Genomic DNA, 25,113 nt, shown 5'->3' with positions numbered 1-25,113 from the left:
TGGTTCTAAACGGCCCCTGGCACCGGGTGTGGGGGTCTGGTTCTCGTGGGGATGGCGAGACCTGTCCCCGGTCTGTTGTGTCTTGTAGGTGCCGGTGGAGGAGACCTGCCTGTGCCCGTGCAGCACTAGCTGGAGGAGGTGCGTGCCTGCCCGTGCCCTGTGACCAGGGGCTGTGGTCACCCTGGCTTGGGTCACAGTCCTGCTTGGCAGCCCCGGGCCTGCACAGCATCTCCATCATAGAACAGCAGGGCTGGACCCACATCCAGGAGCATCCCTGTCCCAACTGCCCTCTCCATCGCCACTGTGTTGCCTCTTGGCAAACCCAGCCCTGATGCAGCTGCCAACCCACGCCTGGCAGGGCAGAGCAACCGTGGCAGATTTCCCAGGAGTGGCTAAGGATGGTGCCAGTCACGCTGCAGGCCATGCTTCTCGGTTTCCTGCTCTGTGCTGCCGGAGAGTGAGGTGCCGCTGGGGCGGGGACATCCTTGGCCTCCTGCCCCAGAGCTGGCTGCGTTTCAGGGGTGGGGGAAGTGCTCCGTACTGGGAGATTTGCACCCGTGCCCCTGTTGGAAGAAAGGGGCTGCTTGCGTGACAGGGCACTCCACTGCTTCCTTATTTGTGAGCGAAAGGGGAGAGGATGAACCCCAACTCTATCTCTCTGGGTTATTTCTGCAGCAGGACTCCCAATGGCCACCTGGACCCCCAGGAAGGTAAAATATGAGGTTCAGTCAGAAAGTGATGCCTCTTGTTTTTCACTCAGCCAAACAAGAACATGAAACTTTCACAGAAAAGTTGTGCACCATAGCCAAACACAGCTATTTTTCAATGTAATCTCTTTAGTGGGCTTTTTTCACTGGTGAACAAGGGCATGTATCTTGACATTGTACAAGGGTCACTCAGAATGTAGTGCCTCCTGATTTTTATCTCTTACACAAGCCACGAACATGGAGTGCGCTTATTTTATTGACTTCTTGCCTCAGGGAAGCCCGTGTCAGGACTCAAAAGGAAATGAATATTGTATGCAAAGACCCCATACCACCAGACATGGTACTTCTGGATAATGATGTTTACCCACACACCAGCTTGCACACCATAGAGGCAATCTCATTGCTTGAATGGACTGTGCTGCCCCATCCTGCATACAGCCTGGAGGGGTGAAGGATGGACTGCAAGGGCAACGTTTTGGAGATGACAGTGAAGTGATGGAGGCTGTGTGATAGTGGCTGTGCAACAAAGGCAAAAAAGGCTTTCACAGTGTTGGGATACGTGCCCTTGTTCACCAGTGGCGAAAGGCTGCTGGTGGCCTTTGTTGAAAAATAGCTGTTGTTCAGTTATGATGTATACATTTTCTGTGCAAGTTTAATATTTTTTCTGTAATATTTAGTTGAGTGAAAAAATAGGAGGCATTACTTTGATTGGCCTTCCTGTTTAGGAACCATAGGCAGGTCTGTTCTGGACCTAGGTAATAGTTACCTGCAATCTGAAAACTTAAAAATCCTAGGATAATAGGAAGGTAGGTCTGGAAGGGACCTCATGAGGTCTTGTCCAGCCCCCTAATCAAGGCATGGGAGGGCCTCTTGCAGCCAAGGGCTTGTTCCATGGGAGGACTTCTAGCTACCAGCTGTTCAGTCCTGCAGGCCTTCAAAGCCTGGTACTCCCATGAAGCAGATAGGAGCCACTCACCCTCACATGCACGTTGATGTTTGCCTTGTGTCTTGCAGCTTGGTGAAGCAAGGCCACAAGGAGGATGAGGCAAACGTAGCTTTGGTGTGGTTCAGTGGAAGGCTCCATATCCGAGTGTGGCGTCCCATCCCTGCAGGTGCTGAGTTGTTGTACTGGCCTAAAGAGGCCCATGATGGCCCTACCGAGGGGGAGGGAAGAAGGCTGCCAAGTGCCTCTGACACAATAGCTGTTCCTGAGGAAGAGGAGAATCCCAATGGGGAGCTGGCAGCAGCAGCAGTGACAAAGACAGGAACTCCAATGGTGGAGACTGTGGTTCAAAGGGAAGGGGCCTCCCCTGCTGGTAAAGCAGCAGAACCTTTCTCAGGTATGTTCCTGTCACAGGACACAAGGTTTTGTTCTAACTTCCTTTTGAAAAGGTTGTGGCTATAGTGCTGTTAAGCAAAGAGCAAGCCCTCCTGAACACAGCCTGTGAGAACTGGTTGCATTAGCATGCCACTAGAGTAATGCTTGCTGCCAAGATTGTGAAACCCTCAGGGGAGCCAGTTTGAAAACACTTTAAGCCTTTCCCAACCACTGTCGGTGTTGTTGATCCATCCCCATGACAACAGGTGAGCAAGGGTTCCCTGCCTTCCTCTCTTCCTTCAGGAGAGGTGGCTGGGGATGTGGGGGGAGTTGGGACTACTGTCTAGAGCAGGGGTGGTCAACCTGTGCATGGGTGCCATGAGAGGGAAAAGGGCAGCCTGTGTGTATGGCATGTGGCAGACTGGGTAGGGGACAGGCAGCAGAGTGGCAGATAGGAAGCACAGGGAAGAGAGCAGAGAGCAAAGCAGCAGATTGGGTAAGGGAAAGGAACCAGACTGGCACTTGGTGAGTGTGCAGGGCTAATTTGTGCTATGTCTGCCAAAAATGTTGGCTCACACTGGTCTAGAGTTCTGTGGAAGAGGAAGAATGTGGCTGTGATGCAGGAGTTGACTCTATTACTGGGCAGTTTTTTTAAGCTAACCCAGGTGGAAGGTGGGACACTATCAAGTAGCCATGAGCTCATACTATGCAGAAGTGACTGCGTGGTTCCAGTCATGGCTGCTGTTCTTCCAATCTGAGAATGCATACTGAAGACTGGCATTTGTGCATTGAATTATTGACTTCTAAGGAGCCCCACAGATGCATGATGAGCCGGTGAACTGTGGTTAACACTGACCCTGCAGTCACCATTAGCTCCACTAACCTTATCTTTATCTTACACCACTGCCAGAAGTACCAAAACGCAAAGGGACATGCCCTACTGCCCAGCTTTGCCAATCATGACACAATTCCCAGAAATACTACCTCTGTGGCGTGTGCTTCCTGATGCAACAGAATTGAATTTCTTCCCTCTCTCTAGAGTGAAAAGTCTGCTTGTATTCCTCCCTTCTGTGGTCAAGGAACTCTCTTGCACCCGATTTTTAATTCTCTTCCTGATTCTGTATTTATGCAGGTTGCTCTGATATTTCCCAAGTGATGGACAAAGAAACCAGAGCCCAGGATGTCCCTACTGATGAAGGCAAGAAGCAGCCAGCCAAATGTTCCCACAGGCTGCAAGGCAACAACCTGGAGGAGGAGATCATGACTCCTACAAATGAGCTCTCGGAGACTGCGATCCTGAGGAAAGAGAACCATCACCCTGAGAGTACTTCAGCAGCTGAAGCTGATAACAGATGTAACAGGGGGTTGGTTGAGGGTGTGGATCCCCCGACCAAGGCAGAGAAAGCAGATGGGAAGCGAAGAGAGGCAAGTTTGGGAAAGCTCCAGCTGCCACTGCCTCCATCGAATGGAGTTCGACTCAGTGCTCGCTTGGCTGGGAAGCCACGCAAAATTCACACATTGACCGGCCAGTTCCGGAAGTGCCTGCAAGAATGCAGTGCCAGGGTGTCTGGACAGGAGGCCAACAATTCAATCACTTATGAGGGAGAAGATGCTGTGGAGACCTGTAAGAAAGCTGGAAAGGTTTCCAAAGGCTGTTCCAAACTGGAGTCCCCAAAGCCCAGAAAGAAGGGCCTACCTGATGCTTCAGAGGAGCACAATGAGTACCCTAAAGTAGAAGTCACTGTTGAACTGGGGGAGGGGTCCTCTGATAAGCTGGATGTCTCCCAGCAGAAGTCCCAAATTCAGGAGGAGGAGGCCAGTGAGCGCAAGTACCACTGTGGGGACTGCGGCAAGGCCTTTCTTCAGCTCTGTCATCTCAAGAAACACAGGTTTGTCCACACCGGCTACAAGCCCTTCCTGTGCACAGAATGTGGCAGGAGCTACAGCTCTGAGGAGAGCTTCAAGGCCCACGTGTTGTTCCATCAGGGAGTGCGCCCCTTCCAGTGCAAGCAGTGCGAAAAGGCTTATGGCACGAAGCGAGACCTGAGGGAACATGAGGTGCTGCATACAGGCAAGCGCCCCTTCACCTGTGAGGAGTGTGGTAAGACATTTGCTCGCCGACCCTCCCTGCGCATCCACAGGAAGATCCACCTCGCCAAGGAGCTTGATCCCGCCAGTCCCAAGGGATGTGAGTGCGCCATCTGCGAGCGCCGCCTGGCCAACCCTGGCTCCCTGCGTAATCACATGCGCCTGCACACTGGGGAGAAGCCCTTTGTCTGCCCCTACTGTGGCAGGGATTTCCGGCAGCAGGGCAACCTGCGGGGGCACCTGCGGCTGCACACTGGTGAGAAACCCTACAAGTGCCGCTTCTGCGGGGACGCCTTCCCCCAGATCCCAGAGCTGCGGCGGCACCTCATCTCCCACACAGGGGAGGCCCACCTGTGCACAGTCTGTGGCAAGGCACTGAAGGACCCACACACACTGCGGGCCCATGAGCGTCTGCACACAGGTGAGCGCCCATTCAAATGCGAGCAGTGCGGCAAGGCCTACACGCTGGCCACCAAGCTGCGCCGGCACCAGAAGTCCCACCTGGAGGACAAGCCCTACAAGTGTGACATCTGTGGCATGGGCTACACCCTCCTACAGAGCCTGACACGCCACAAGATCACCCATCGGACGGCCAGGAACTCCAACAAGCTGATGGAGGCTGTGGTCTCGCTGGACAGGGACATGCAAAAAGCTGCCAGGAAGAGGCCCAAGAGGACGGCCCCTCAAGTGGGGGATACAGAGGAGCCTACGGTGCTTGTGGTACACTCGGCTTCCACAAGCGAGGCAGAACTCCTGATAACTGCCAATGGCCATTGCATTGCCACATTTCCGCCCACAGGCAGCTCTCCGGAGCCCATGGTGCTGGGCTCTGAGACCTCTGCAGGGCAAGAACCAATAAACAAAGACATCATTGAGATCACCATCTCTGAGCATGAGGACAAATGCATCATTGTGCAAGACAAAGGCTCCCCAGGTGACTTGGTCATCATCCAGGAGAGTGTGGGCTTCAGTCATGTGGCTGAGGTGGTGGAAGTGGAGACTGGGACCTGATAGTCTCTCCCCACCTTTGCCTAACCTATTTAGCCTTGCTGCATCCACACAGGACGTGTGTGTGTGTGTGTATTTATAGATATATAAAAAATCTATTTTCCAGCTCTGTTGCATTTTTCAGTGGTGCCAGCAGTCCATGGCCCTACCCAACAAGAGGAGAGGCTACGAATGTTCATACTGGCTTGTGCCTACAAGCCAGGAAAGTTGGCAACTGATCCAGGTATCAGGGGCAGCCACCCTTCCTCTGCTGGAGGCCTGAGGATAGGGTGGGTTGAGCCTGGGGAAAGCAGGAGAACCTCCTTAGAAAAGAAATTTCACTCCTTATCCATACAAAAAACTGGGCTACTGCTGCCCACATTCTAGTTGGCCAAGGGTGGACAGAAACCAGTGTTCTTTATGGCAGCATTTCTCAACCTATGGGTCGCAACCGAAAAATGGGTTGCAAGAATATATAGAAGGGTCATGAACAAAAATGGATCAAGAAACTTGAAAAATGGATTCTCCTTTAAAGGAGAAAAACCTTGGAAAACTGGCTTTTCCCTTGCAGGCTGGCAGAGTTCCAGCCTGCAAAGGGCTGCTTGGGCCCTCCCCTGCCCCACACACTGGGGGGGACTGGGACCTGGGGAGGGTGGGGGGCAGTGGGTCAGGGCTGAGGGGCAGTGGGTGGGACTGGCTATCAATGTTTACAAATGGGTCCTGGTACAAAAAGATTGAGAACCATTGCTTATGAGCATGTTCCAGCAAAGGCAAGGGCAAAAGGGAAGGACAAGGAAAAGCAAGCAGCTGCTGAAATGGTTTTAAATTTCCCTTCTACTTGCTTTGGCTACACAGCACTGCTGAGCTGGTGTTTTTCAAATACTTCTTCCCTTCTAGGTTTTCCACTTGAAACAGCAGCATCTCTGACTTCCAAGAGAGTGATGTTAGCATTAGGCACAGCTGGAAAGATACTGAGTTGGTTACTAAAATCAGAATAATAGAAAATTAGGGTTGGAAGGGACCTCAAGAGGTCATCTAGTCCAACCCCCTGCTCAAAGCAAGAATATCCTCAACTAGATCTGAGCCAAAGCTTTGTCTAGCCAGGTCTTAAAAACCAAGGACAGAGAGTCCATAACCTCTCTGGGTAACCTGTTCCAGTGTTTTACTACCCTCCTAGTGAAAGAATTGTTCCTAATATCTAATCTAAACTTCCCTTGCTGCAACTTGAGAGCATTGCTCCTTGTTTTGTCATCCGCCACCAATGAGAACAGTTTAGCTCCATCCTCTTTTGACCCCCACCCCATTTCAGGTACTTAAGGGCTACTATTAAACCCCCTCTCAGTCTTCTCTTTTCTAGTCTAAATAAGCCCAGTTCCCTCAGCCTCTCGTATGTCATGTGTCTCAGTCCCTTCACCATTTTTATTGATCTCTCTCCAATTTTTCCACATCCTTTCAGTAGTGGGGGGCCCAAAACTGACCACAGTATGCCATATGTGGTCTTATTAGTGCTGACTAGAGGGGAATAATCACTTCCTTTGACCTACTGGCAAACACCCACCAGTGCAGCCCAGTACACCATTAGCCTTTTTGGCAACAAGGGCACACTGTTGGCTCATATTCAGCTTATTGTCCACTGTAACCCCCAAGTCCTCTGCAGAACCGCTGCCCAGACAGTCAGCCCCCAGCCTGTACTGATGCATGGGATAGTTCTGTCCTAAGTGCAAGGCTGCATTTGTCTTTGTTGAACCTCATGAGATTTCTTTTGGCCCAATATCCTCCAATCTGTCTGGTCAGTCTGAATCCTAGCCCTACCGTCCAGTAAGTGTACTACTCCCCCCAGCTTGGGGTCATCTGCAAACTTCTTGAGGGTGCACTGTATGCTGTCTTCCAGGGGCACTCCACTTGAGACTGGCTGCCAACTAAACATTGAGTCATTGATTACTACCTTCTGAGGCCAATGCCCTGGCCATTTTCTATCTACCTTACAGTCTGTTCATTCAGCCCATACTTCCTTACCTTGCTTGAGAGAATGCTGTGGGAGACTGTATCAAAAGTCTTGTTAAAATCAAGGTACACCACTTTCACTGGTCTCCCCACATCCACAGAGCCAGTCATCTCATCATAGAAGGCAATCAGGTTGGTCAGGCATGACTTGCCCTTGGTGAATCCATGCTGACTGTTCCTAATCACCTCCAAGTGCTTAGAAATGGATTCCTTGAGGATCTATTCCATGATTTTTCCAGGGACTGAGGTGAGGCTGACTAGTCTGTAGTTCCCTGGATCCTTCTTTTTCCCTTTCTTAGATATGGGCACTATATGTGTTTGCCCTTTTCCAATCATCCAGGACCTCTCCTGATCACCTGAGTTTTCAAAGATCATGGCCAGTGGCCTCAGTACCTTTGGGTGCATCCCAGCCAGCCCTGTGGACTTGCACATGTCTAGCTTTTCTAAATAGTCCGTAACCTGTTCTTTTGCCACTCTTGGCTGCTCACCTCCTCCCGAAACTGTGCTGCTCCACTCTCAATTGGGCTTCTTTAAAGTACAGCCAGCTCTCCTGGACTCCTTCCTCTCAGACTGGCTTCCCAGGGGATCCTGCCTATGAGTTCCCTAAGCGAGTTGAAGTCTGCTTTTCTGAAGTCCAGGGTTCTTACTCTGCTGCTCCCCATCCTTTCCTTAGGATCCTGAACTCGGTCATCTTGTGGTCACTGCTGCCCAAGTCCACTACTACATTCCCCACTAATTCTTCCCTGTTTGTGAGTAGCAGGTCAAGAAGAACATGGCCCTTAGTTGGCTGCTTCAGCACTTGCACCAGAAAGTTGTCCCTAGCACTCTCTAAAAACTTCTGGATTGCCTGTACACTGCTGTATTGCCCTCCCAGCAGATGTCAGGGTGATCGAAGTGCCCCCGAGAACCAGAGCTTGTGATTGGGAAACATGCTAGCTGTTTGAAGAAAGCCTCATCCACCACTTCCTCTTGGTCTGGTGGTCTATAGCAGACCCCCACCATGACATCACCCTTGCTGCTCTCCCCTCTGACCCTAACCCTGATTCTTTCAAAAGGCCTGTCTCTAGTTTCATCCTGGAGCTCTGAGCAATCACATGGCACTTTTACATAAAGTGCAACTCCTCCCCTTTTCCCCTGCCTGTCCTTCCTGAACACTTTGTTCCCATCCATGACAATGCTCCAGTCATACAAACTCCCACCAAGTCTGTTATTCCAATCATATCATAGTGCCATGATTGTGCAAGGACTTCCAATTCTTCCTGCTTGTTTCCCAGGCTCCATGTGTTCATGGACAAGCACCTAAGGTAACTAGCCAATTGCCCTGATTTCTCAGGAAGTATGAGAACACCTCCTCTGTTGCCCCCTCCTACTTGCTCTTCCTCCCCGTCACCCACTTCCCCACTTAACACAGGGCTTTGGCCTCCATCCCCTAGTGAACCTAGTTAAAAGCCCTCCTTGCTAGGTTAGTGAGCCTGTCTGCAAAGATACTCTTCCCTCTCTTCATCAGGTGGATCCCATCTCTTCCCAGCAATCCTTCTTGGAACAACATCCCATGGTCAAAGAAGCCAAAGCCCTGCTGGCAACAGCACCTGCGCAGACAGGCAGAATCAGTAAACACTGATAAAGCTTGGCCAGGATGGAACCGCACTTTCTGCTGAGGCAGCACTGTGGCCTCTAAGGGGCTTACAGAATTGCCTCCTTTTTGCAAATGTTTCTCCTCCATAAGAGGAAGCAGCCCTGTATCCTCACCTTATATTTTGAATTGCTGGGTGGAAATTTTTAGCCATTTCATAATTCTTGAGGAATACTGTTATAGCTCCCTGGCATTTCCTGCTAGTTTTCTTCCCCAGTGGTTGTTTCGGCTCTTCCTTTTGCCTCCAGTGGGTCAGGCTTGCAGCAGTTGCTTTTTCTAGTCTGATGTGCCAGACATTCTGAGACTCAGCTTCAAGAAGGGGTTACAGTACTGCCGCAGCAGAAAGTGGAGACCCATCCTGGAACTTGTCCATTGTGTGGCACCCACGTCTGTTTGCTTGGAGATGGGCTGAGCTCCAGGAGCTCTTCTGTCTAATGGCTTCCCTGGGCACCTTCTCCATTAGCTGCTGTTGGAATTGCAAGTTGAGGCCAAACTTTATCAGTGTTTACTGATTGTACTGGCCATCAGTAGATCTTATCCCTGTCTATAGTGACCTGGGACATAGCAATGACTTCTAACCATCCCATACTGCCCACTTCATACACTGGAGAGTTCCCATCCAGCCCCATTCTGGGTCTTCCCTGGAAAAAGGATTCCAACAGCTTCAAAATCTTTTTTTCCATATTTTTGGCCAAAGCTTCCCTTTTCAAACCTATCCTTTTCCACAGCACCACTCTGATGGTGCTCCTCTTCCCTCTCTTGACTGGTGTTCATACCTTTCACCCTCTTCATTTTGTGTTGCTTAGACAAGGGAGACACCTATACCTCCAACTGTTCCTCCGAAGTCAGTCCCTCTAGCAGCCTCAGAGCTTCTGGTCCCTTTCTCTGAACTTCCTCTAATCTGTCAGTCCCTTGAAGGGAAGGAAATGTCCAACTCCAGGGACTACATTATCATAGTGCTTGTGAGGGAGGGAACCCTCTGTGCTCCAGGACCTGATGTGTCTGTGTACAGAGCCCACCCCACTTGTTCACTTTACTTTCCTCACTGCAAAATTTGCCTTGCTGCCTCCTAAGCCTTGGCCATTTTTGCTCCCACTTTATCTTTCTGCTGGATTGTGAGTGCACCCGTGCTTGGAGCTCTTTCACAGTGGCGGCAGCAACAGCTTCATTCAGGGGTTGGAAATGAAGCAGTTTTGCTACATTTGAATTTTTCTCAGCTCAATTAGAACATAGCAGATGGCACCCTTTTGAAGTGTTCCCCTCTTGAAAGGGCCCCAAATGTGACTCCATTGCCTCATTTCCCCAGCTCATGCCTGACTCCTCTGGGGCCGTCGGGATTATTTGTCCTCCCAGGTGTCCTGCTTCCTATTTAGTATTATCTAGGAACATCACTAGGTCTTCAGTCCCAAGTGACAGAACAAACCCAAAGGCTGCCACAACACTGTTCTCTTCTTTAAACCTGTTCTGTGCCTCATTCCTCTTATTTAGAATCAAGTCAGGCATTGGGACATGATCAAGATAATTTGATTTAATGTTGATTTGTATCAGTAGTTCTCAACTGGGGTACCATGAAAACCTGCCAGGATGCTGTGATGTCAGCACTGCTACCACTGCCATGAAGTGGATCTACCCCCCATGCCTCTGTGTTCAGGAGACATACTGGAGCAGAATTAGGCAGAGCTGCAGCAGAAACAGCATGCAGGGGTGCCTTTCTACTGCTGCTGCTTCTCCGTTCAACTCTGATATCTCTCCTGAAAAGGGAGGTGTGCAGGGCAGTTCTGGGAAGGGCTGCAAGGATGAGCAGGCACTCCTACCACAGCACTCCACCTGGTTGTAGTTGCAGTGGAGCGAATGTAACTATAATGATCAAATCAATAACATTAATTTATAATATAATATTTATGTTATAATACATTTAAATTGTGGTTGCTTTTTTTAATGGGGTGCTGCTAATTTTTTAAAAGGTTTTGCCGGGCTGCCTGGAGTCTAAAAAAGGGCAAGAACTACTGACTTAGTAGAATAAGCCCCCATCACCAGTGCTTCGCTGACATTCGGTTACTACCGGCAGAGGCACTATACTCAGTCAGTTAGTTGATGTCACGGTACAGAGCAGATGGTCTCCGTATGGATACCAAACTGTGTGGGGGTGGCGGCGTGGACGAGTGTTTTTGAAATTCAAATGATTCACAGGAAGTTCTGTCCTTTCTGCTGCTCCTCTGGGGACAGGCACAGCTCTTGTCTTTGTCAAATATTGACATGCCTGTAGAGTGTCCTCATTGGAGCAGAGATCTGTGTGTGATTGAGGCCTCTGTCCTGTGTCATAGCTTTGCTGGCTTGGGGATGGGGAAAAAGCCTACAATCTTGCCTCATTCCTCAGCTGTCACCCACCCTTTCTGCCTCTGCTGGCCCCTCCCTGCCTGCTTTCTTCTGGGAAGCTAGATAGGAAAGAAGCAGAACAGTTGTAAATGATCTCCATGAAAGCAGAGAAATGCCTCTTTCTCTGAAGTCCATTATGATGAGTGGGGAGCTCACGTGTCCAGTCTTGCCACAATCCCTTAGCTCAGGACCAAAAAAACAAACCAGAGAAAAAAGAGCACAAGGATAGCCCCAGACCCACTGCTTCCCACCCCAGACAATTGATTAGCTGTGCAAAGGCTACCTGCCCCCTTGCTGGGCCATCAGAAGCATTGCAGACTACGGTTGTTTACGCTGCTTCCTATATTTGAGGGCCCCTGGCTGATGTGCCATTTTCCCAGCTATGCCAACAACCTGTGTCCTCACAGCCCACAATTCCCTCCCTTTCCCAGGCTCTGCTTTCCCCACTTTGTGTAATCCTCTGGATGGTTCTCTCATACTCTGCTGTGTGTTTCTCTAGGACCTGTCAGGCAGTCTGGACCGCATCTTGGCTCTTCCTAAAGGGATTCTCCAGAGCTCTCAGGGAGTTACTCTCCTCCCAGGAGGGCAGGGGAGGGGAGGGAGGCTGTGGAAATGGTCTTTGTACTAGTGGCTAAAGAGCTGTCCCCCAGCTGCCCTAATGCTAATATTTGCACTCCTATCAGGGAGAGAGCAAACACTAGTTAAAGACACGGCTAATGCACCGACAGACTGCTTGGAAAATGGTTCCCTACTGCAGAGCAGTTCAAACAAAGGGATTTGTTTTTAGGAGACATTGTTCCTCCGACTTCACCAGCCTCATTTACTGCACTCTGGACCTGTTCCATGTTACTTTTACAGGTCACACATGCTGGTAAAAGTTTCAGCACTGCTTTAATGGGCTACATGCACTGCCAGCTCTTCTCCATCTCCTGGAGTCTGGTTCTTAGTCATTTGACTTTCCATTTCCAAGTTAGTTTTGCTTCCCTGTCCTGGCAGTTTCCCTGCATCTCCAGACTTTTGGTCTCTAGGTTTTCTGGGCATAATCTTACTGTATTATTCTCCTTCCTTTTTCACCTTGTTACTATGTGCCCACTCTCCCATGGGTGCAGGATGAAGAGGGATGCCAGCTCTGTCCCTTCACTGCACAGGGTGTGGGGGATCATGTGGTGGAAAATGCAGACTGGGAGTTGCTCTGTTTAACTGGAAGGGCTGTTTGAATTCACAACAGGCTGCAACAGCTCCCTTCCCCACCAATGAATCATGCTGCTTGGCTGTGGAGAGAAAGGAAAGGAGTTGATTTCCTGGTAGACTGTCATAGTGCTCAGATAGCAAGGGGCTGAACGTGTGGATAAGCTGTGGGGTAGGGCTTGGAAATGCTTGACTCTCTCAAGGTGCTTGTCTACGTGTTGTGTCTTCTGAGAAGGTCAGACCTGGATGAGATGAATCTGATGCTTCCCCTGAGGGTGACAGTGCCAACAGCAATTAGAAACAGTGGAAACAGAGTTTTGGAGCTGTTCCAGCTGTGTTGCTCTGAGCTGGATCAGACTGGCTTCTCAAGCAAGTCCTTTCTTGTTGCTCTGCTCCTGTTTTCCCACCTGTGACAGCATAGTGACCCTGGCCTCATGGGGGGCCTAGAAACATTTTGTTTTTGTGTTGCTCATGCCAATGAAATGATTGAAAGTGAAAAGTCACTGGAGGGGAGGGAAAAGCCAGCAGGAGGAGGGATAACAAGAACCTCATCCCCAGTGTCCCTGACCACTGTGACCTCCCGGGTCCTGTTTCTTCATGTTGGTTCAATATTAACCCAGGTGGGGTTCAGACTCGGACTCAACTTGTCCTGTTCTTTCTGCATTCCCTTGCAGCCGGGGCGTACAACATGGGACACAGCAGAGGCAGCACGCTAGGCAGCTTACTGCTTCTCTGCCTGCTGCACCTCGTGCTCAGCCAGGATGGTGGTAAGGGTTGACTGGGTGTTGGGGAAAGGGAGGAGCAGTGGATGGTTTGACAGAAATAAATTAGATTTCCTCATTCCCAAGCTGAAGCTGGAAGGAGGAGCCTGTGCGAAAGGCTGAGTAGCAGCCAGAAAAGTCTGTCAGAAACAGAAGGTAGGAATTAATGTGAATTGAGGACCAGGGAGAGGGAGAGTGCAGGGCTTCCCTATTGCTATGTAGGGAGATGCAGCAGACCCTGTGTCTTGAGTGAAAAGGCTGGATGGGATGGCTCTGGATTTTGTGGGGTCAATTTGACTTTGTATTTCAAAGGCCTCCAGCCCTGGAGATTCTTGCTTAGTCCTGGGCTTTGTGCTGGCCACATGTGGGCTTTGATATGCAAGAGACTGTCCCCTGGAAACATGGTTTGGCCATAGGTAGCTGTTGTTTTCCACTTCACTCCTCTGTTTAAACATGGCATACAGCGGCTGGAAAGAACAGGCCGGCCTTTATCTCTTCCCCAGAGCACTGTGACTGAGTCCATGTGTCTAGTGCTTCTTTTCTGCTCCCTGTCAGGGCCTCTGCCTACCCTGGCTTCTCTGGTGTGGAGGAAAGTCCCATCACATGTGACACCCCTGACTGTCCCCTCTTCTTCACTGCTAAGTGGGTAAATGGAGGAAGGGCCATTTACAGGGACTCTGACTGGAGTGTGATTGGGTATCGGGGGCTCTGAAGAGAGAGATGAAAATTGTTTCCTGGCATGACCAGTGAGCTCAGGCTGCTCAGTGACACAGACACAGCCGCTGGCATGTGGTGTCCAAGGGACAGTGAGCACTTTGGCTTCAACAAACACGTCTCTCCAGTAGCAAGCCAAAGGAACTGCTTTGCTAGGGCAGTGATTCTCAACCAGGGTGCTGTGGCACCCTTGAGTGCCTTGAGATACTTTCAAGAGTGCCTTGCTAGCACTGGTAGGTGATGCAAAGATGATTCGCAAGATCAACCTAGGGATTTCAAATAGGAATCTATACTTTAAAACATTCTGACCTGTCATGGTCTTTCTGAGTTCTTTGCAATAGTAAAACTGTTCTATTTTTTTCCATAGTTAGAAAACAAGTGCAAACTAAAAGCTAACATTTTCTGAGGGGTACCTCAAGTCTAAAAAGATAGAGAACCACTGTGCTAGGGGAACATGGGAATCCAGTCCAATCATTCAGGGTGCATTAGGGTCATCACAATCCTTACAGGAAGACCAATCCTGCACTGGGCCCCAGGGATGGATCTGAAAGGTTTTGATGGGCCTCTTCCATTCTGTGTGTTACACAAGAGGACAGGTAATGAGACAGGCTCATCCTTTGAGTGTTCGTGATCAGACATGTGGCACCTGCAAAGCAGACAAGGCCCTAGTGACTGGTTACTGTTCTGGTTCATTAGTGTTCCTTGAGCAGCAACAGGCATTCTCGATGCTCAAGCGCTCACGACGTGCCAACAAAAACTTGCTGGAAGAGATGCTCCCTGGCAACCTGGAGCGGGAGTGTTTAGAGGAGACCTGCAACTATGAGGAGGCCTATGAAGCCCTCGAATCCACCACTCTCACAGTAAGTATGCTGCTGCCAGGAGATGTTCTCTCAGCTTGCTCCCTTAGGGAGTGATAGATAGTCACAGAATCATACAAAATTAGGGTTGGAAGGGACCTCAGGAGGTCATTTAGTCCAAGCCCCTGCTCAAAGCAGGACCATCCCCAGCTAGGTCATCCCAGCCAAAGTTCTGTCTATCTAGGTCTTAAATACCTCCAAGGATGGGGATTCCACAATCTCTCTGGGTAACCAGTCCCAGTGCTTTACAACCCTCAGAGTTTTTCCTCATATCTAACTTCAACTCCCCTTGTTGCAAATTGAGACTACGGCTCCGTGTCCTGTCTCTGCCACCACCGAGAATAGTTTAGCCCCATCCTTTTTTGAAGTGCCCCCCCCCTTTCAGGTAGTTGAAGGCTGCTGTTAAATCCCCCCTTAGTCTTCTTTTCTCCAGACTAAATAAGCCCAGTTCCCTCAACCTGTCCTCCTAAGTCATGTACCACAGCCTTCTAACCAATTTTGCTACCCTCCACTGGACTCTCTCTAATTTGTCCACATCCTTTCTGTAGTAGGGGGCTCAAAACCAGATACAATACTCCAGATGTGGCCTCACCAGTGCTGAACAAAGAGGAATAATCACTTCCCTCAATCTGCTGGCAACACTCCTACTAATGCAACCCAGTATACTGTTAGTAATCTTCACAACAGGGGCACACTGTTGTCTCATATTCAGCTTATTGTTCACTGTAACCAGGACTTTGCACTTGTCCTTACTGAATTTCATGAGCTTTCTTTTGGTTCAATTCTCCAATTTGTCTAGGTACTCTAGTGTATCTACTACTCCCCCCAGCTTGGTGTTATCTATAAACTTGCTGAGGGTGCACTCCATCCCATCTTCCAGATCATCACACAGCCAAGGATCATGGTTGCCAAAACACCAGCCAGAGCCAGTCAGCTTGAAGCCTCAGAGGAAACTAAGAGGAAACTCAGCCCCCATCCCTTAAAGAAATCAAGCACGATTCTAGGAAATGACTCTCAGTCCCTACTTCCAATGGTTAATCCCAGTTTTGCCGTTAGTCTAAAACAACTGATAAAACTTGTGTTATGAACAGTGGATATACAGCACAACAGTGTGGGCCTGGAAACACTGAGCTTTTGCCAGCAATGATCCCTACCCATAAGTCTTGCACTGGAGGAAGCTGCCTGCAAGATGCTCACCTCGCTGCTCTCCATGGACTTCCTTGGGCCTGAACAGGGCCAGGGCTTGGCAACATCGTTGGGCAGAGTGCCAAAAACACCTGCAACCTCAACTTGTATGGTATACCAGGGTGGATGGTGGGGAAGCTATGAGGGGCCTGATCCTTGTTGTGGCATTGCAGCCTCAGCCCCTTCCCCACCATCTGCCCCAAGGCACATTCACACTGACTGTCAACAACAAGCTGGGCCAGGAATCCATGGACCTTGGTGCAGCTGCTTGCAACCTCCTGGCTGCCTGCCACAGCCAACCCGGGCTCTGCGCAGGCCCCTACCACAGAACCCAGGCTGTTCACAGCAGGCTGCAGGGAGGCCACCATCAGCTGCACCAAGGTCTGTGAAGTCCTGCTCAATTTGTTGCAGCAGGTGAGTGCACATGCGCCCCAAGGACGACTGCAGGGAAGGGTCTGGGGCTGCATGGTAAACAAGAATTGTGCCTTTCGTGGCTCCCCCGCTGTCCACCCCAAGGTGCATATGCCAAGCAAAAGGCATGCTCTGGCATGTGTATGGGGGGTGGGGTTATCTACCCCTGGTCTAGGTACTCTTTCCTTCTCTGGCCTCTACACTCTTCTCCCAAGTATAGCCTCTCTGCCCGGTATCATTTCTTGAAGTGGGACCTTTGGCCCACCTGCCCCATGCCCTAAGGTCCAGGCTGAGCCCTTCGTCCCCAGTAGTTTATGCACATACTTTCTAGAGTTTGACCATCATGGGTAGCCTGGTCTACATGTTACCCTATGGGACATGTAGTTCAAACCAGTAAGACACAAACTTTGCAAAGGGATTTATAAACCAAATTACTCATTACTGTTGGACTACACAAGAGATGTAAGAATTACCTGCCTGTTTTCTCACCACTCTTGAAGGTTTCTTGGGAGTTGCTTGGTCCTTTTAAAGCTTCAGGACCAATCTCCTGGACCTCACTCCTCCATCACAGGCTTCTCTTCCAGCACTACTCTAGGTAAACCTGTCTTCATAGAATTTCCTGTCTCTTCTTGTCAAAGTGACTTCCCTGGTCTATTTCAAGCCCTCATCTGATGGTCAAAGACTCCTGTCAGATAACCCTTACTTGACTACTAGCCCATATGGCAGGCAGGTTTCCTTAGGCAGTAGCTACCTTTTTGTCTAAAGGTGCTTCTATTTGAATGGAGTTCATCAAGAATTAATGGCCCTTCACTATTAGTCTTCTGCTGGTGCAAGAACTTCCCCAGACACCACTTTTCAGTTTCAGGTTAATAGGGGGGTTACAAAATAGATGAAGGCAACCAAAATGGCCTTCCCAGAATTAAATGTTTGCAGATAATTCCACAAGAACACAAATATTTATAATTTATCAAAGGGACAATACTGAAATAAGAATACCACCTCCCACTGGTGCCTGATCTTGCAGGGTTGAAAACATAAGAGTTTGGGGACTGAAGCCCAGAATGGAGAAAGCAGCTGAGCCCAGGCAAAGCCAAAACTACCAGTATTACTCACTCGAGGTGCCCAGTCTTCACTTGCCTGGGGACAAGGGTTTTAAGTGGGGTAATTATCTGGGTAATGTCCCACCTGGAAATGATCTAGCACCTGGATATTGCAGCAATGCTGAGATAGATAAGACAGAAATGGAATAGATCGCCTACAAATTGTCCTCCTCCATTTGGAGTGGGTCAGTAACAGGCGAGGCAGCCCCAACATTTGATAGGGAGAACTGTGGCTCAATACCTATCTATGAGCTCTGCAGAGTTACACTTTGCTCCCTTTTTCCAGTGTGGCCTGTTCTTTTGCCAAGAGGGTGCCTGGCTTTGGTTTGAATTGTAGCAGCTCAGGCAGGGCTGATACTGTTTCTCTGCTCTTAAGTGTTTGCCTTTGTTTTGCAGGCAGAATTTTGGAGAAAGTACCAAGGTAAGTTGCTCTGATTTCATTCAGCATGTAAAGCTGTGCCCCAGACAGCTGGGTCCTGTGCTGGGCCTACTCGCTGGGGCAGAATACCTGTACTCTCTCCCCTAGACCTTAAGCCAGGGGTGGGCAGCTGTGGCCCATGGGCCGGATGCGGCCCACCAGGCCATTCTATCCGACCCGCAGGGCCCCTAAAAAATTTAGAAAATGAATATTTATCTGCCCCTGGCTGCCTGTCATGAGACCCTCAATGGCTTGCCAAAACTCAGTAAGTGGCCCTCAGCCCAAAATCACTGCCCATCCCTGCCTTAAACTGACTTGAGGTGTGCTGCACTCCTGGGTCCTTTTGAGCTAACAGGGTGTTTTTTTCCTCCTATTTTGTCAGTATGTAATTCCCAGAGGACAATCAGGGAAACTCTGGATAACTGTCTAAAGGGTAAGAGATGCATGAAAATTACCTGAGCCTCTTGAGATAGTTAATGCAAAGTAACCTACTTCCTGCAGAGTTTGGGAGGAACATCTAGAATGGTGAGGCAGTCATCAGGTGGGCAATTTCAGAGGAAGGAGCCATGAAGAAAGAGTCTATATCTTTTTTCTCCATCATTAAACACTTCACAAAAACCTGACACTCTCCTTGGACTAATATCTGTTATCCCTAGTACACAACACATCCTAGTAACCCCTACTCCAGTAAAGATCCCTCATCACATTCTCAGCTTCCCCATGTTCCTAGCCAAAGCCCTGGGACTCTGGGTTAAGGTCCAGAAGAGCACGAGTTGCAGGGAAAGTTCGAGAGATGTGGGGCCAGGTGCTAGAGTGTATGTAAGAACCCACATTGGGGGGGATGTGGGATGGCACCTCTAATCCCTAAAAATGCTCTTTGTAGCCCCATGGCTCTAGTTTATCCTGTGCTGCAATTCTGGCAGGTGATTGTGCCCTAGGAACAGGACAGAACTATGTGGGGAAAATTAACATCACCAAATCAGGGATTGAGTGCCAATTATGGAGAAGCAAGTACCCTCACCGACCTGAGTAAGTTCATATCCCGCCTCCCTACATACCGAGTCCTGGCAAGGATATGGAGGTGGCTATGCATCCCGGACTGGAAGAGCTCTCCTGGTTACTGTCCAGTCCCTACCTCACCAATCTTTTCCCATAGGTTTAATCTCACCGTCTATGGAAATGTCAGCCTCATTGACAACTACTGCCGAAACCCAGACAGCAACCCAGAAGGGCCCTGGTGTTACACCCAAGACCCCACAGTACAACGCGAGGCATGCTCTATTCCAGTATGCGGTGAGCCTCAACCCTGGGCCCTGAGATGTGGTTTCCCAGTAGGGAATAGCCTGCATTCATGCTGATGCTAAGGACTTCTAGAAGGGAAAGAGGCTGTGCAAAGAGAGGTTTCTGGAAGGCTGGAGGGGGAATGCGAGTCCTATGAGTGTGAAAGCTCTGCCTTTGATGGCAAGGACATGTAGATCAGCTGCCCCTTCACACATCTTGGTTAGGCTCCTCTGAAACTGTCTTCTCTTGACTGACCTAAATAAAGTTACTCTGAGCTGCCTCATGGTACCTGTGGCAGTACTGCCATTTCCAAGGACCCCAAAATCTCTGACCACAGGCTTCCAAATCACAAGGCTTTGAACATGCAAATCCTCCTGTTTGGTTCGCTTCCTGGATGTTTTAATCTTATACATAAAATCCCCCCCTCCCCATGGGTGCGAGGTGCTCCAGGAGTCAGGATTCCACTTCAAATATGCACCCAGATGCAGGTGCTCATTCCCCACCGACTGTTTCAGCCTTCTCCAGTCCCCTCCCTTGCCTGATGAGAGAGCTGCTGCCTCACGTGTAGTTTCTATGCTCTTCAACCTTTGCCTCTACCTTTGCTGTCCCTGTGTTTCCCACCACTCTCCTCCAACCCTCCTCTCTGCCATAGTTTAGTGCCCCTTCCTGTTAGACCCCCTCTTCCCACAGTGTCCTCCCTGAAAAGTGGCAGCCATCTTCCCCAAGCACACAGTGGCCTCAGGTTCATTAAAAGCAGCGGGAGTTTGTAGCTATATGACTGGTAGCAGCAGCACTTTCACATGCAGAAGTTGCAAGGAAACAGCACAGCAGCTATTTTGAATAAGAGAAGTATCTAGGCTGAGACAAAGATCATTTGATCTCCCCCCGACCCCGCCCCAACAATTAAGGTAATCAGGAAGCACCAGTGCTTCCCTTTCCCATGACAAGGAATGGCCATCTATCCCTCCTCTGTCAGCTTTCTCAGCCTTTGTTTGGCCCATCACAGAAACTTTTACAAGCTTTTACCCATCATTTCACATGCTTGCTTTCCAGCTGACTGGAAGCCTTTCACACACAGTGAGCCATAGCAGGATGCTTGTGCTATCAGGAATCAGCTCCCCTAGGGAAGGGCAGGCTCTCTGAAACTGGGACTGAGCCAGCTGCTGCTTGCAGCAGTGGGTGCCATGACACAAGTGTACCAGTTCTACTACCATGGCTGGTGGTAGAAAAAGAGCCCTTACCAGCACCACCCCAGCACTGGGTTCCCATAGTGGCAAAGAAGGAGAGCTGAGCTGAAGTATGCCTGGTACTGCGACCAACAGCATAACTGGGAGAGATGTTAGACAAGCTCTCAAACACAAACTACCCTTCCTCTAGGGTTGCCAACTCTGTTTGAATCTGTTCCGGGAGGTTTCTGGAACGCCAACATGCCCATATCATAAAATGCAAACTTGTATACATCAGTCACGGATTACAGTGCTTAAACTTGATGTCAGGGAGGCAAATGCACACTACTATTGCATTTTAAAAACCTACCAGCCTACTGTATAAATCAGATTCAACATTTAATATTTATTTTAATGAATGCCCTATCATTTATCTCCCAGGTGACTCTCCTGGAGATTTGTATCTACTTCTGGGAGACTCCAGGGCAATCCTGGAGGGTTGGCAACCCTACCTTCCTTGCTGACTAGAGAGCTGTGGTGGCTGTAGGTCAGAGACAGCTTGTGGTGGCTGTAGATTAGAGACAGCTTCCTGGGTAACTTCTTATAAAGCTTGTTACTAGTTGTTCCTGAGCTGCCAGGTTGCAGCATGAGCGCAGACATCCTTCTGCTCTAGATTTCTGCTTCTGCTCCCCCAGTGGCACCTATGTGACAGTCCAGAGCACCAGGAAAGTGGGAGGAGGGACAGCTTCAGTAACACCTCACATTGCTGCTCACTGTAGCCTCCCATGCATGAATGGGATTCAAGATGAAGTGCTCTCAAGCACAATGAACGTCCTATGGAGAAATGGGATGTACTGAGGTAGCTCTGAAGCCAGGTGGAAGCCAGGTTGTAGTCAGATCCCCGTAGCCACCCTTCCCACTGCAGGGCCAAGAGTCTGATCACAGCTGCTCCGTGCTTTCTTTTTTAGGGCAGGATGCGACTACAGTCCCATTTAATCCACGGTCCCACCCACCAAGCCCGAGAACAAAGCAGCCATGTGAGGAGGAAAGGGGGCTGTATTACACTGGGAACCTCTCTGTGACTGTGTCTGGGGACAAGTGTCTGCCATGGAACTCAGAGAAGGCAAAGGAAATACTCCAAGGAAAAACGCTCATTCCAGAAGTGGCACTAGTGGAGAATTACTGCCGGAACCCGGACGGTGATGAGGAGGGTGTCTGGTGTGTGACACAGGAAGAGCCAGATAACTTTGAGTACTGTGACCTGCACTACTGTGGTGAGGAGCCATGGAAGGGTGGGAGGTGGTGCTACTACAGGAAGGATGTTGGGCTGGCTGGTTAGAGGCAACCTACACTAGCCAGTAGAATATGGCACTACAATGAACGGCCTAGGTCTGAGGAAGGAAACTCAAGCAGCTCATGGTGAGGAGGGCGTTGGGTGGTCCAAGGGCTTGTGGGAGGCCATATGGATATGTCAGCCTTGGGTGGAAGTTGATGCAGGGCTACATGAGGTTAGCAGGGTCCCTTTACTGGAGAACAACCTCCTGCACTCACCTTCCACTTTGCCAGCCACCAGGATGCTTCTTGTTTGCTCTTGCACCAGCCCAGAAGTGTGGACAGAAAATGACAAATTGGGTCTTGCTTTAAACTACAAGGCTTGTACTAGCCCCACTGAGCATGGGAAGGGTGCAGCCCATTGCAGCCTTGCCTTTTAACATGTCTCTCTCTCTATCTCAGACAGCCCTCTGGACGATGTTGGGGTTGAGGAGGCTGTATTCATAGGACGGACAAGTGTCCCAGAGTATAAGGTCTTCTTTGATCCTAAGACTTTTGGTTCAGGTGAAGCAGGTGAGCAAAAGACCCTGGAGGCCCAGCCACAGCACCAAGAACACTGGAAAGGGGCAGCTACTTCCCACCTTGCAGTCGTCTTCAGAACACCAAGTCTGTTGAATGCTGTGCTGAAAGGAGGAATGGGGGCTAAAACTATGTTAGGCTTTGTCTAACACCTTACCCAAAGTTGAACCTTCAATTACTGCAGCAAGCCTTAGCTTTCCCCTGCAGGAGCTGCTGGAGAGGAGCTCCCTGCACATAGGCTTTGTTCACAGCAGAGTGCTATAGATGGTACAAACATGCTGGCTGTGGAGAGCTCCCAGATAGTTCAGTCCCAGTCTCTCCCAGCAAGAAGCACAGGAGAGAGTGGGGTATAAGCCATAACTGAGCACGAAGCTATTAAATGCTGTAGTTTCAGGCTTTCCCAGCCTAGTATACTGGCCCCCTCTATTGTGAATTGGACAGAATAAGAGCCAGGCTGCCTGTCTTCCCAGATTGTGGCATCCGCCCTCTGTTTGAGAAGAAGAACATTGCTGATAAAACGGAGAAGGAGCTGCTGGAGTCCTACATAGAAGGCCGGGTTGTGAAGGGGGAGGATGCAGAAGTTGGCAGTGCTCCCTGGTAAGTGCTATTTCTTCATGTTGCTTCCTGTGACTCTTTCTGCACTCTCTTTGTCTTCAGCTCAAGCCAGGAGTCAGCTGGCATGGAGCCAGCATCACCTCTGCTTGTAGCCTGCCTAGCGGATGACTCGGTAGTACTGCTACAGTTGGGGGTGAGACTCTCTACTCTATGGCGTGAAGTCCACAGTAGTCTGCAAACTGTTTCCCCCACTGGTTCCAGCCCAGGAGGCAGGTACCTCTACTGGTAGCCACAGCAGGGACTAGAATACTCCTCAGTTCTGGGTTCTCATAGCTGGACACGGTCCTGGCTCGGCACAAATTCTGCCACTGCTGTGAAACACGCAGAAACATTCAGCCAGCTGAGCTAGTGGTCCTGAGAGAAGCTCTCTCCATCCCTATCCCTCCTAGGCAGGTGATGCTCTTCAGGAAGAATCCACAAGAGCTGCTGTGTGGGGCCAGTCTCATCAGTGACCGCTGGATCCTGACTGCTGCTCATTGTCTTTTTTACCCACCCTGGGACAAGAACTTCACCACAGATGACCTCTTGGTGCGCATTGGCAAGCACTACAGGGCAAAGTAAGAGCTTGGATGGGGGGGTCATCATTGGAGTTTACCAGACAGAGAGAAAATGAGGCTAGGGTCTGGGAAGGATGCCACCTAATACCCAGAAAAAACCCTGAGGACCTGACTAGTGTCATGTGCTTTCCTTTGCAAGTGTGCTCCAATGCTGCTTGCTGCTGCTCCCCAAACTCCTAATCAAAGGGAGATCAGGCTGCCTCTTTGCAGTCTGCCCTGGGATCCTTTTCCCATTGTATGGAGAGAGAGGGTTTCTTGGTGGAGGGCACAAGTCATCTTGAGCAACCCCAGGGCAGTCACTTTTCTCCTTCCTCTGGGAACTGTACAGGTATGAACGGAACCAAGAGAAGATCGTCTTGCTGGATAAAATCATCATCCACCCCAAGTACAACTGGAAAGACAACCTGGACCGAGACATTGCACTGATGCACTTGAAGAAACCCGTTGCCTTCAGTAATTTCATCCACCCCATCTGCCTGCCTACCAAAGAGATTGTGCAGCGGTAACAAGGCTACAGTCTAAAGTCAGGGATGGGGGGGTACCTTTGGGTCACAGTAAAGAACTGGAAGGGGGCAGCTATAAGTAGGCTTGGTGCAACAGAGTCAGCTGGTAAGGTGCCCTTGCCACAGGATTGAGGATCATCAAGCCAGTAGAGAGGGAATGCATCATGTCACTATGTGGCTGTAACCTCACACCCTTCTTTTTTGCAGCCTAATGTTAGAGGGATACAAAGGGCGGGTTTCTGGCTGGGGAAACCTCTTTGAGACCTGGAGCTCTACCCCTGCTTCCCTGCCTTCAGTTTTGCAGCAAGTGAACGTCCCCATTGTTGCTCAGCAGAACTGCAGGGCATCCACCAAGATCAAAATCACTGACAACATGTTCTGCGCAGGTAGGTGTGGGTGGGTATGCCTGGAGAAGACTGTTCTCTTGCTCCTGTGTTTGAGATGAGAGCAGGGGAGGTAAGCGGGAAACTGTTGGTTAGTCTCAATGGCCATGTGGCAGCTAAGGATAGAAATGGAAGATGCCCAAAAGGTGGAGGAGGAAAGACTAGTCCTTTCCTCTCTGATCAGATGCTTTTTGACCTTCTTTTCATGGCCTACAGGTTACAGTCCTGAAGATACCAAGAGAGGGGATGCCTGTGAGGGGGATAGTGGAGGCCCTTTTGTCATGAAGGTACGTACAACAAGCACCAAAGCAGTGCTCTGCTCCTGGGACACGTGGCAGGGTCTCTCAGCTGAAGCCTTACGTTCTTCATGGCAGCAGTGACAATGGAAAGCCCCAGAGAGCTAGTACTGCAGTTACCCTAACACAGCAGATCCTTATCTTATTCCTAAAACACATTTAAGCCAATCCCAGCCAGTTCCTACAGAAAGCAGTGCACATTGAGGTCCAGCTGTTAAAGAGAGTACTGATATGCTCCCTGTAAAATCAGTTAAAATTGTTTGCAGTGAGAGTGTCTGCCTAAGCCCTCTGGCAGTCTAACTCCTCAGTACTATCCACAAATCCAGAATATTAGAGTCCTGGTTTATGAAACCCCCATGAAATCTTGTCTCTGCAACTCTTTGGAGAATAGTAAATTTGTTTTCCTCTTCCTTTAGAACCCTGATGACCGCTGGTATCAGGTGGGAATTGTCTCATGGGGAGAAGGATGTGACCGTGATGGTAAATATGGATTTTATACCCACGTATTTCGCCTGAAGAGATGGATACAAAAAACCATCGACAAACACGGGCGGTAAAGGAAGGTCTCGTCATCTCTCCACTGTTCCCAGCTCAGTTTGTCTCCGCTTCAGTGTTTAGAAATACAGTTAAGGTTTTTTGTTTAAGATGGCTTGAGATGTACAAAAAGGAAAAAGATAATCTCTGGAAGTAAATTTACTAATAAATCAAGTGTTA

General features: G+C 49.7%; 2 protein-coding genes across 2 annotated transcripts; both read left to right on the top strand.

Moving 5' to 3' along the window:
* Positions 1 to 146: 146 nt before the first annotated feature.
* On the top strand, positions 147 to 5,226 carry ZNF408 (zinc finger protein 408). The gene is made up of 2 exons (XM_019519284.1): positions 147 to 2,047; positions 3,158 to 5,226. Exons 1-2 carry the CDS (start codon positions 1,660 to 1,662, stop codon positions 5,122 to 5,124), a joined length of 2,355 nt encoding a protein of 784 aa, XP_019374829.1. The 5' UTR covers positions 147 to 1,659; the 3' UTR covers positions 5,125 to 5,226.
* A 7,687-nt stretch (positions 5,227 to 12,913) lies between these two features.
* F2 (coagulation factor II, thrombin) lies at positions 12,914 to 25,113 on the top strand. The gene is made up of 14 exons (XM_019519283.1): positions 12,914 to 13,068; positions 14,473 to 14,636; positions 17,726 to 17,750; positions 18,130 to 18,180; positions 18,671 to 18,776; positions 18,904 to 19,040; positions 21,163 to 21,468; positions 21,929 to 22,039; positions 22,516 to 22,642; positions 23,050 to 23,217; positions 23,546 to 23,719; positions 23,928 to 24,106; positions 24,320 to 24,390; positions 24,816 to 25,113. Exons 1-14 carry the CDS (start codon positions 12,990 to 12,992, stop codon positions 24,954 to 24,956), a joined length of 1,839 nt encoding a protein of 612 aa, XP_019374828.1. The 5' UTR covers positions 12,914 to 12,989; the 3' UTR covers positions 24,957 to 25,113.

The sequence above is a fragment of the Gavialis gangeticus genome, unplaced genomic scaffold (assembly GCF_001723915.1).
Source record: "Gavialis gangeticus isolate Ggan-Ray unplaced genomic scaffold, GavGan_comp1, whole genome shotgun sequence".
Lineage (NCBI taxonomy): Eukaryota > Metazoa > Chordata > Crocodylia > Gavialidae > Gavialis > Gavialis gangeticus.
Note: the sequence above shows the minus strand (reverse complement) of the source record. Positions and strands in the feature narration are given on the sequence as shown.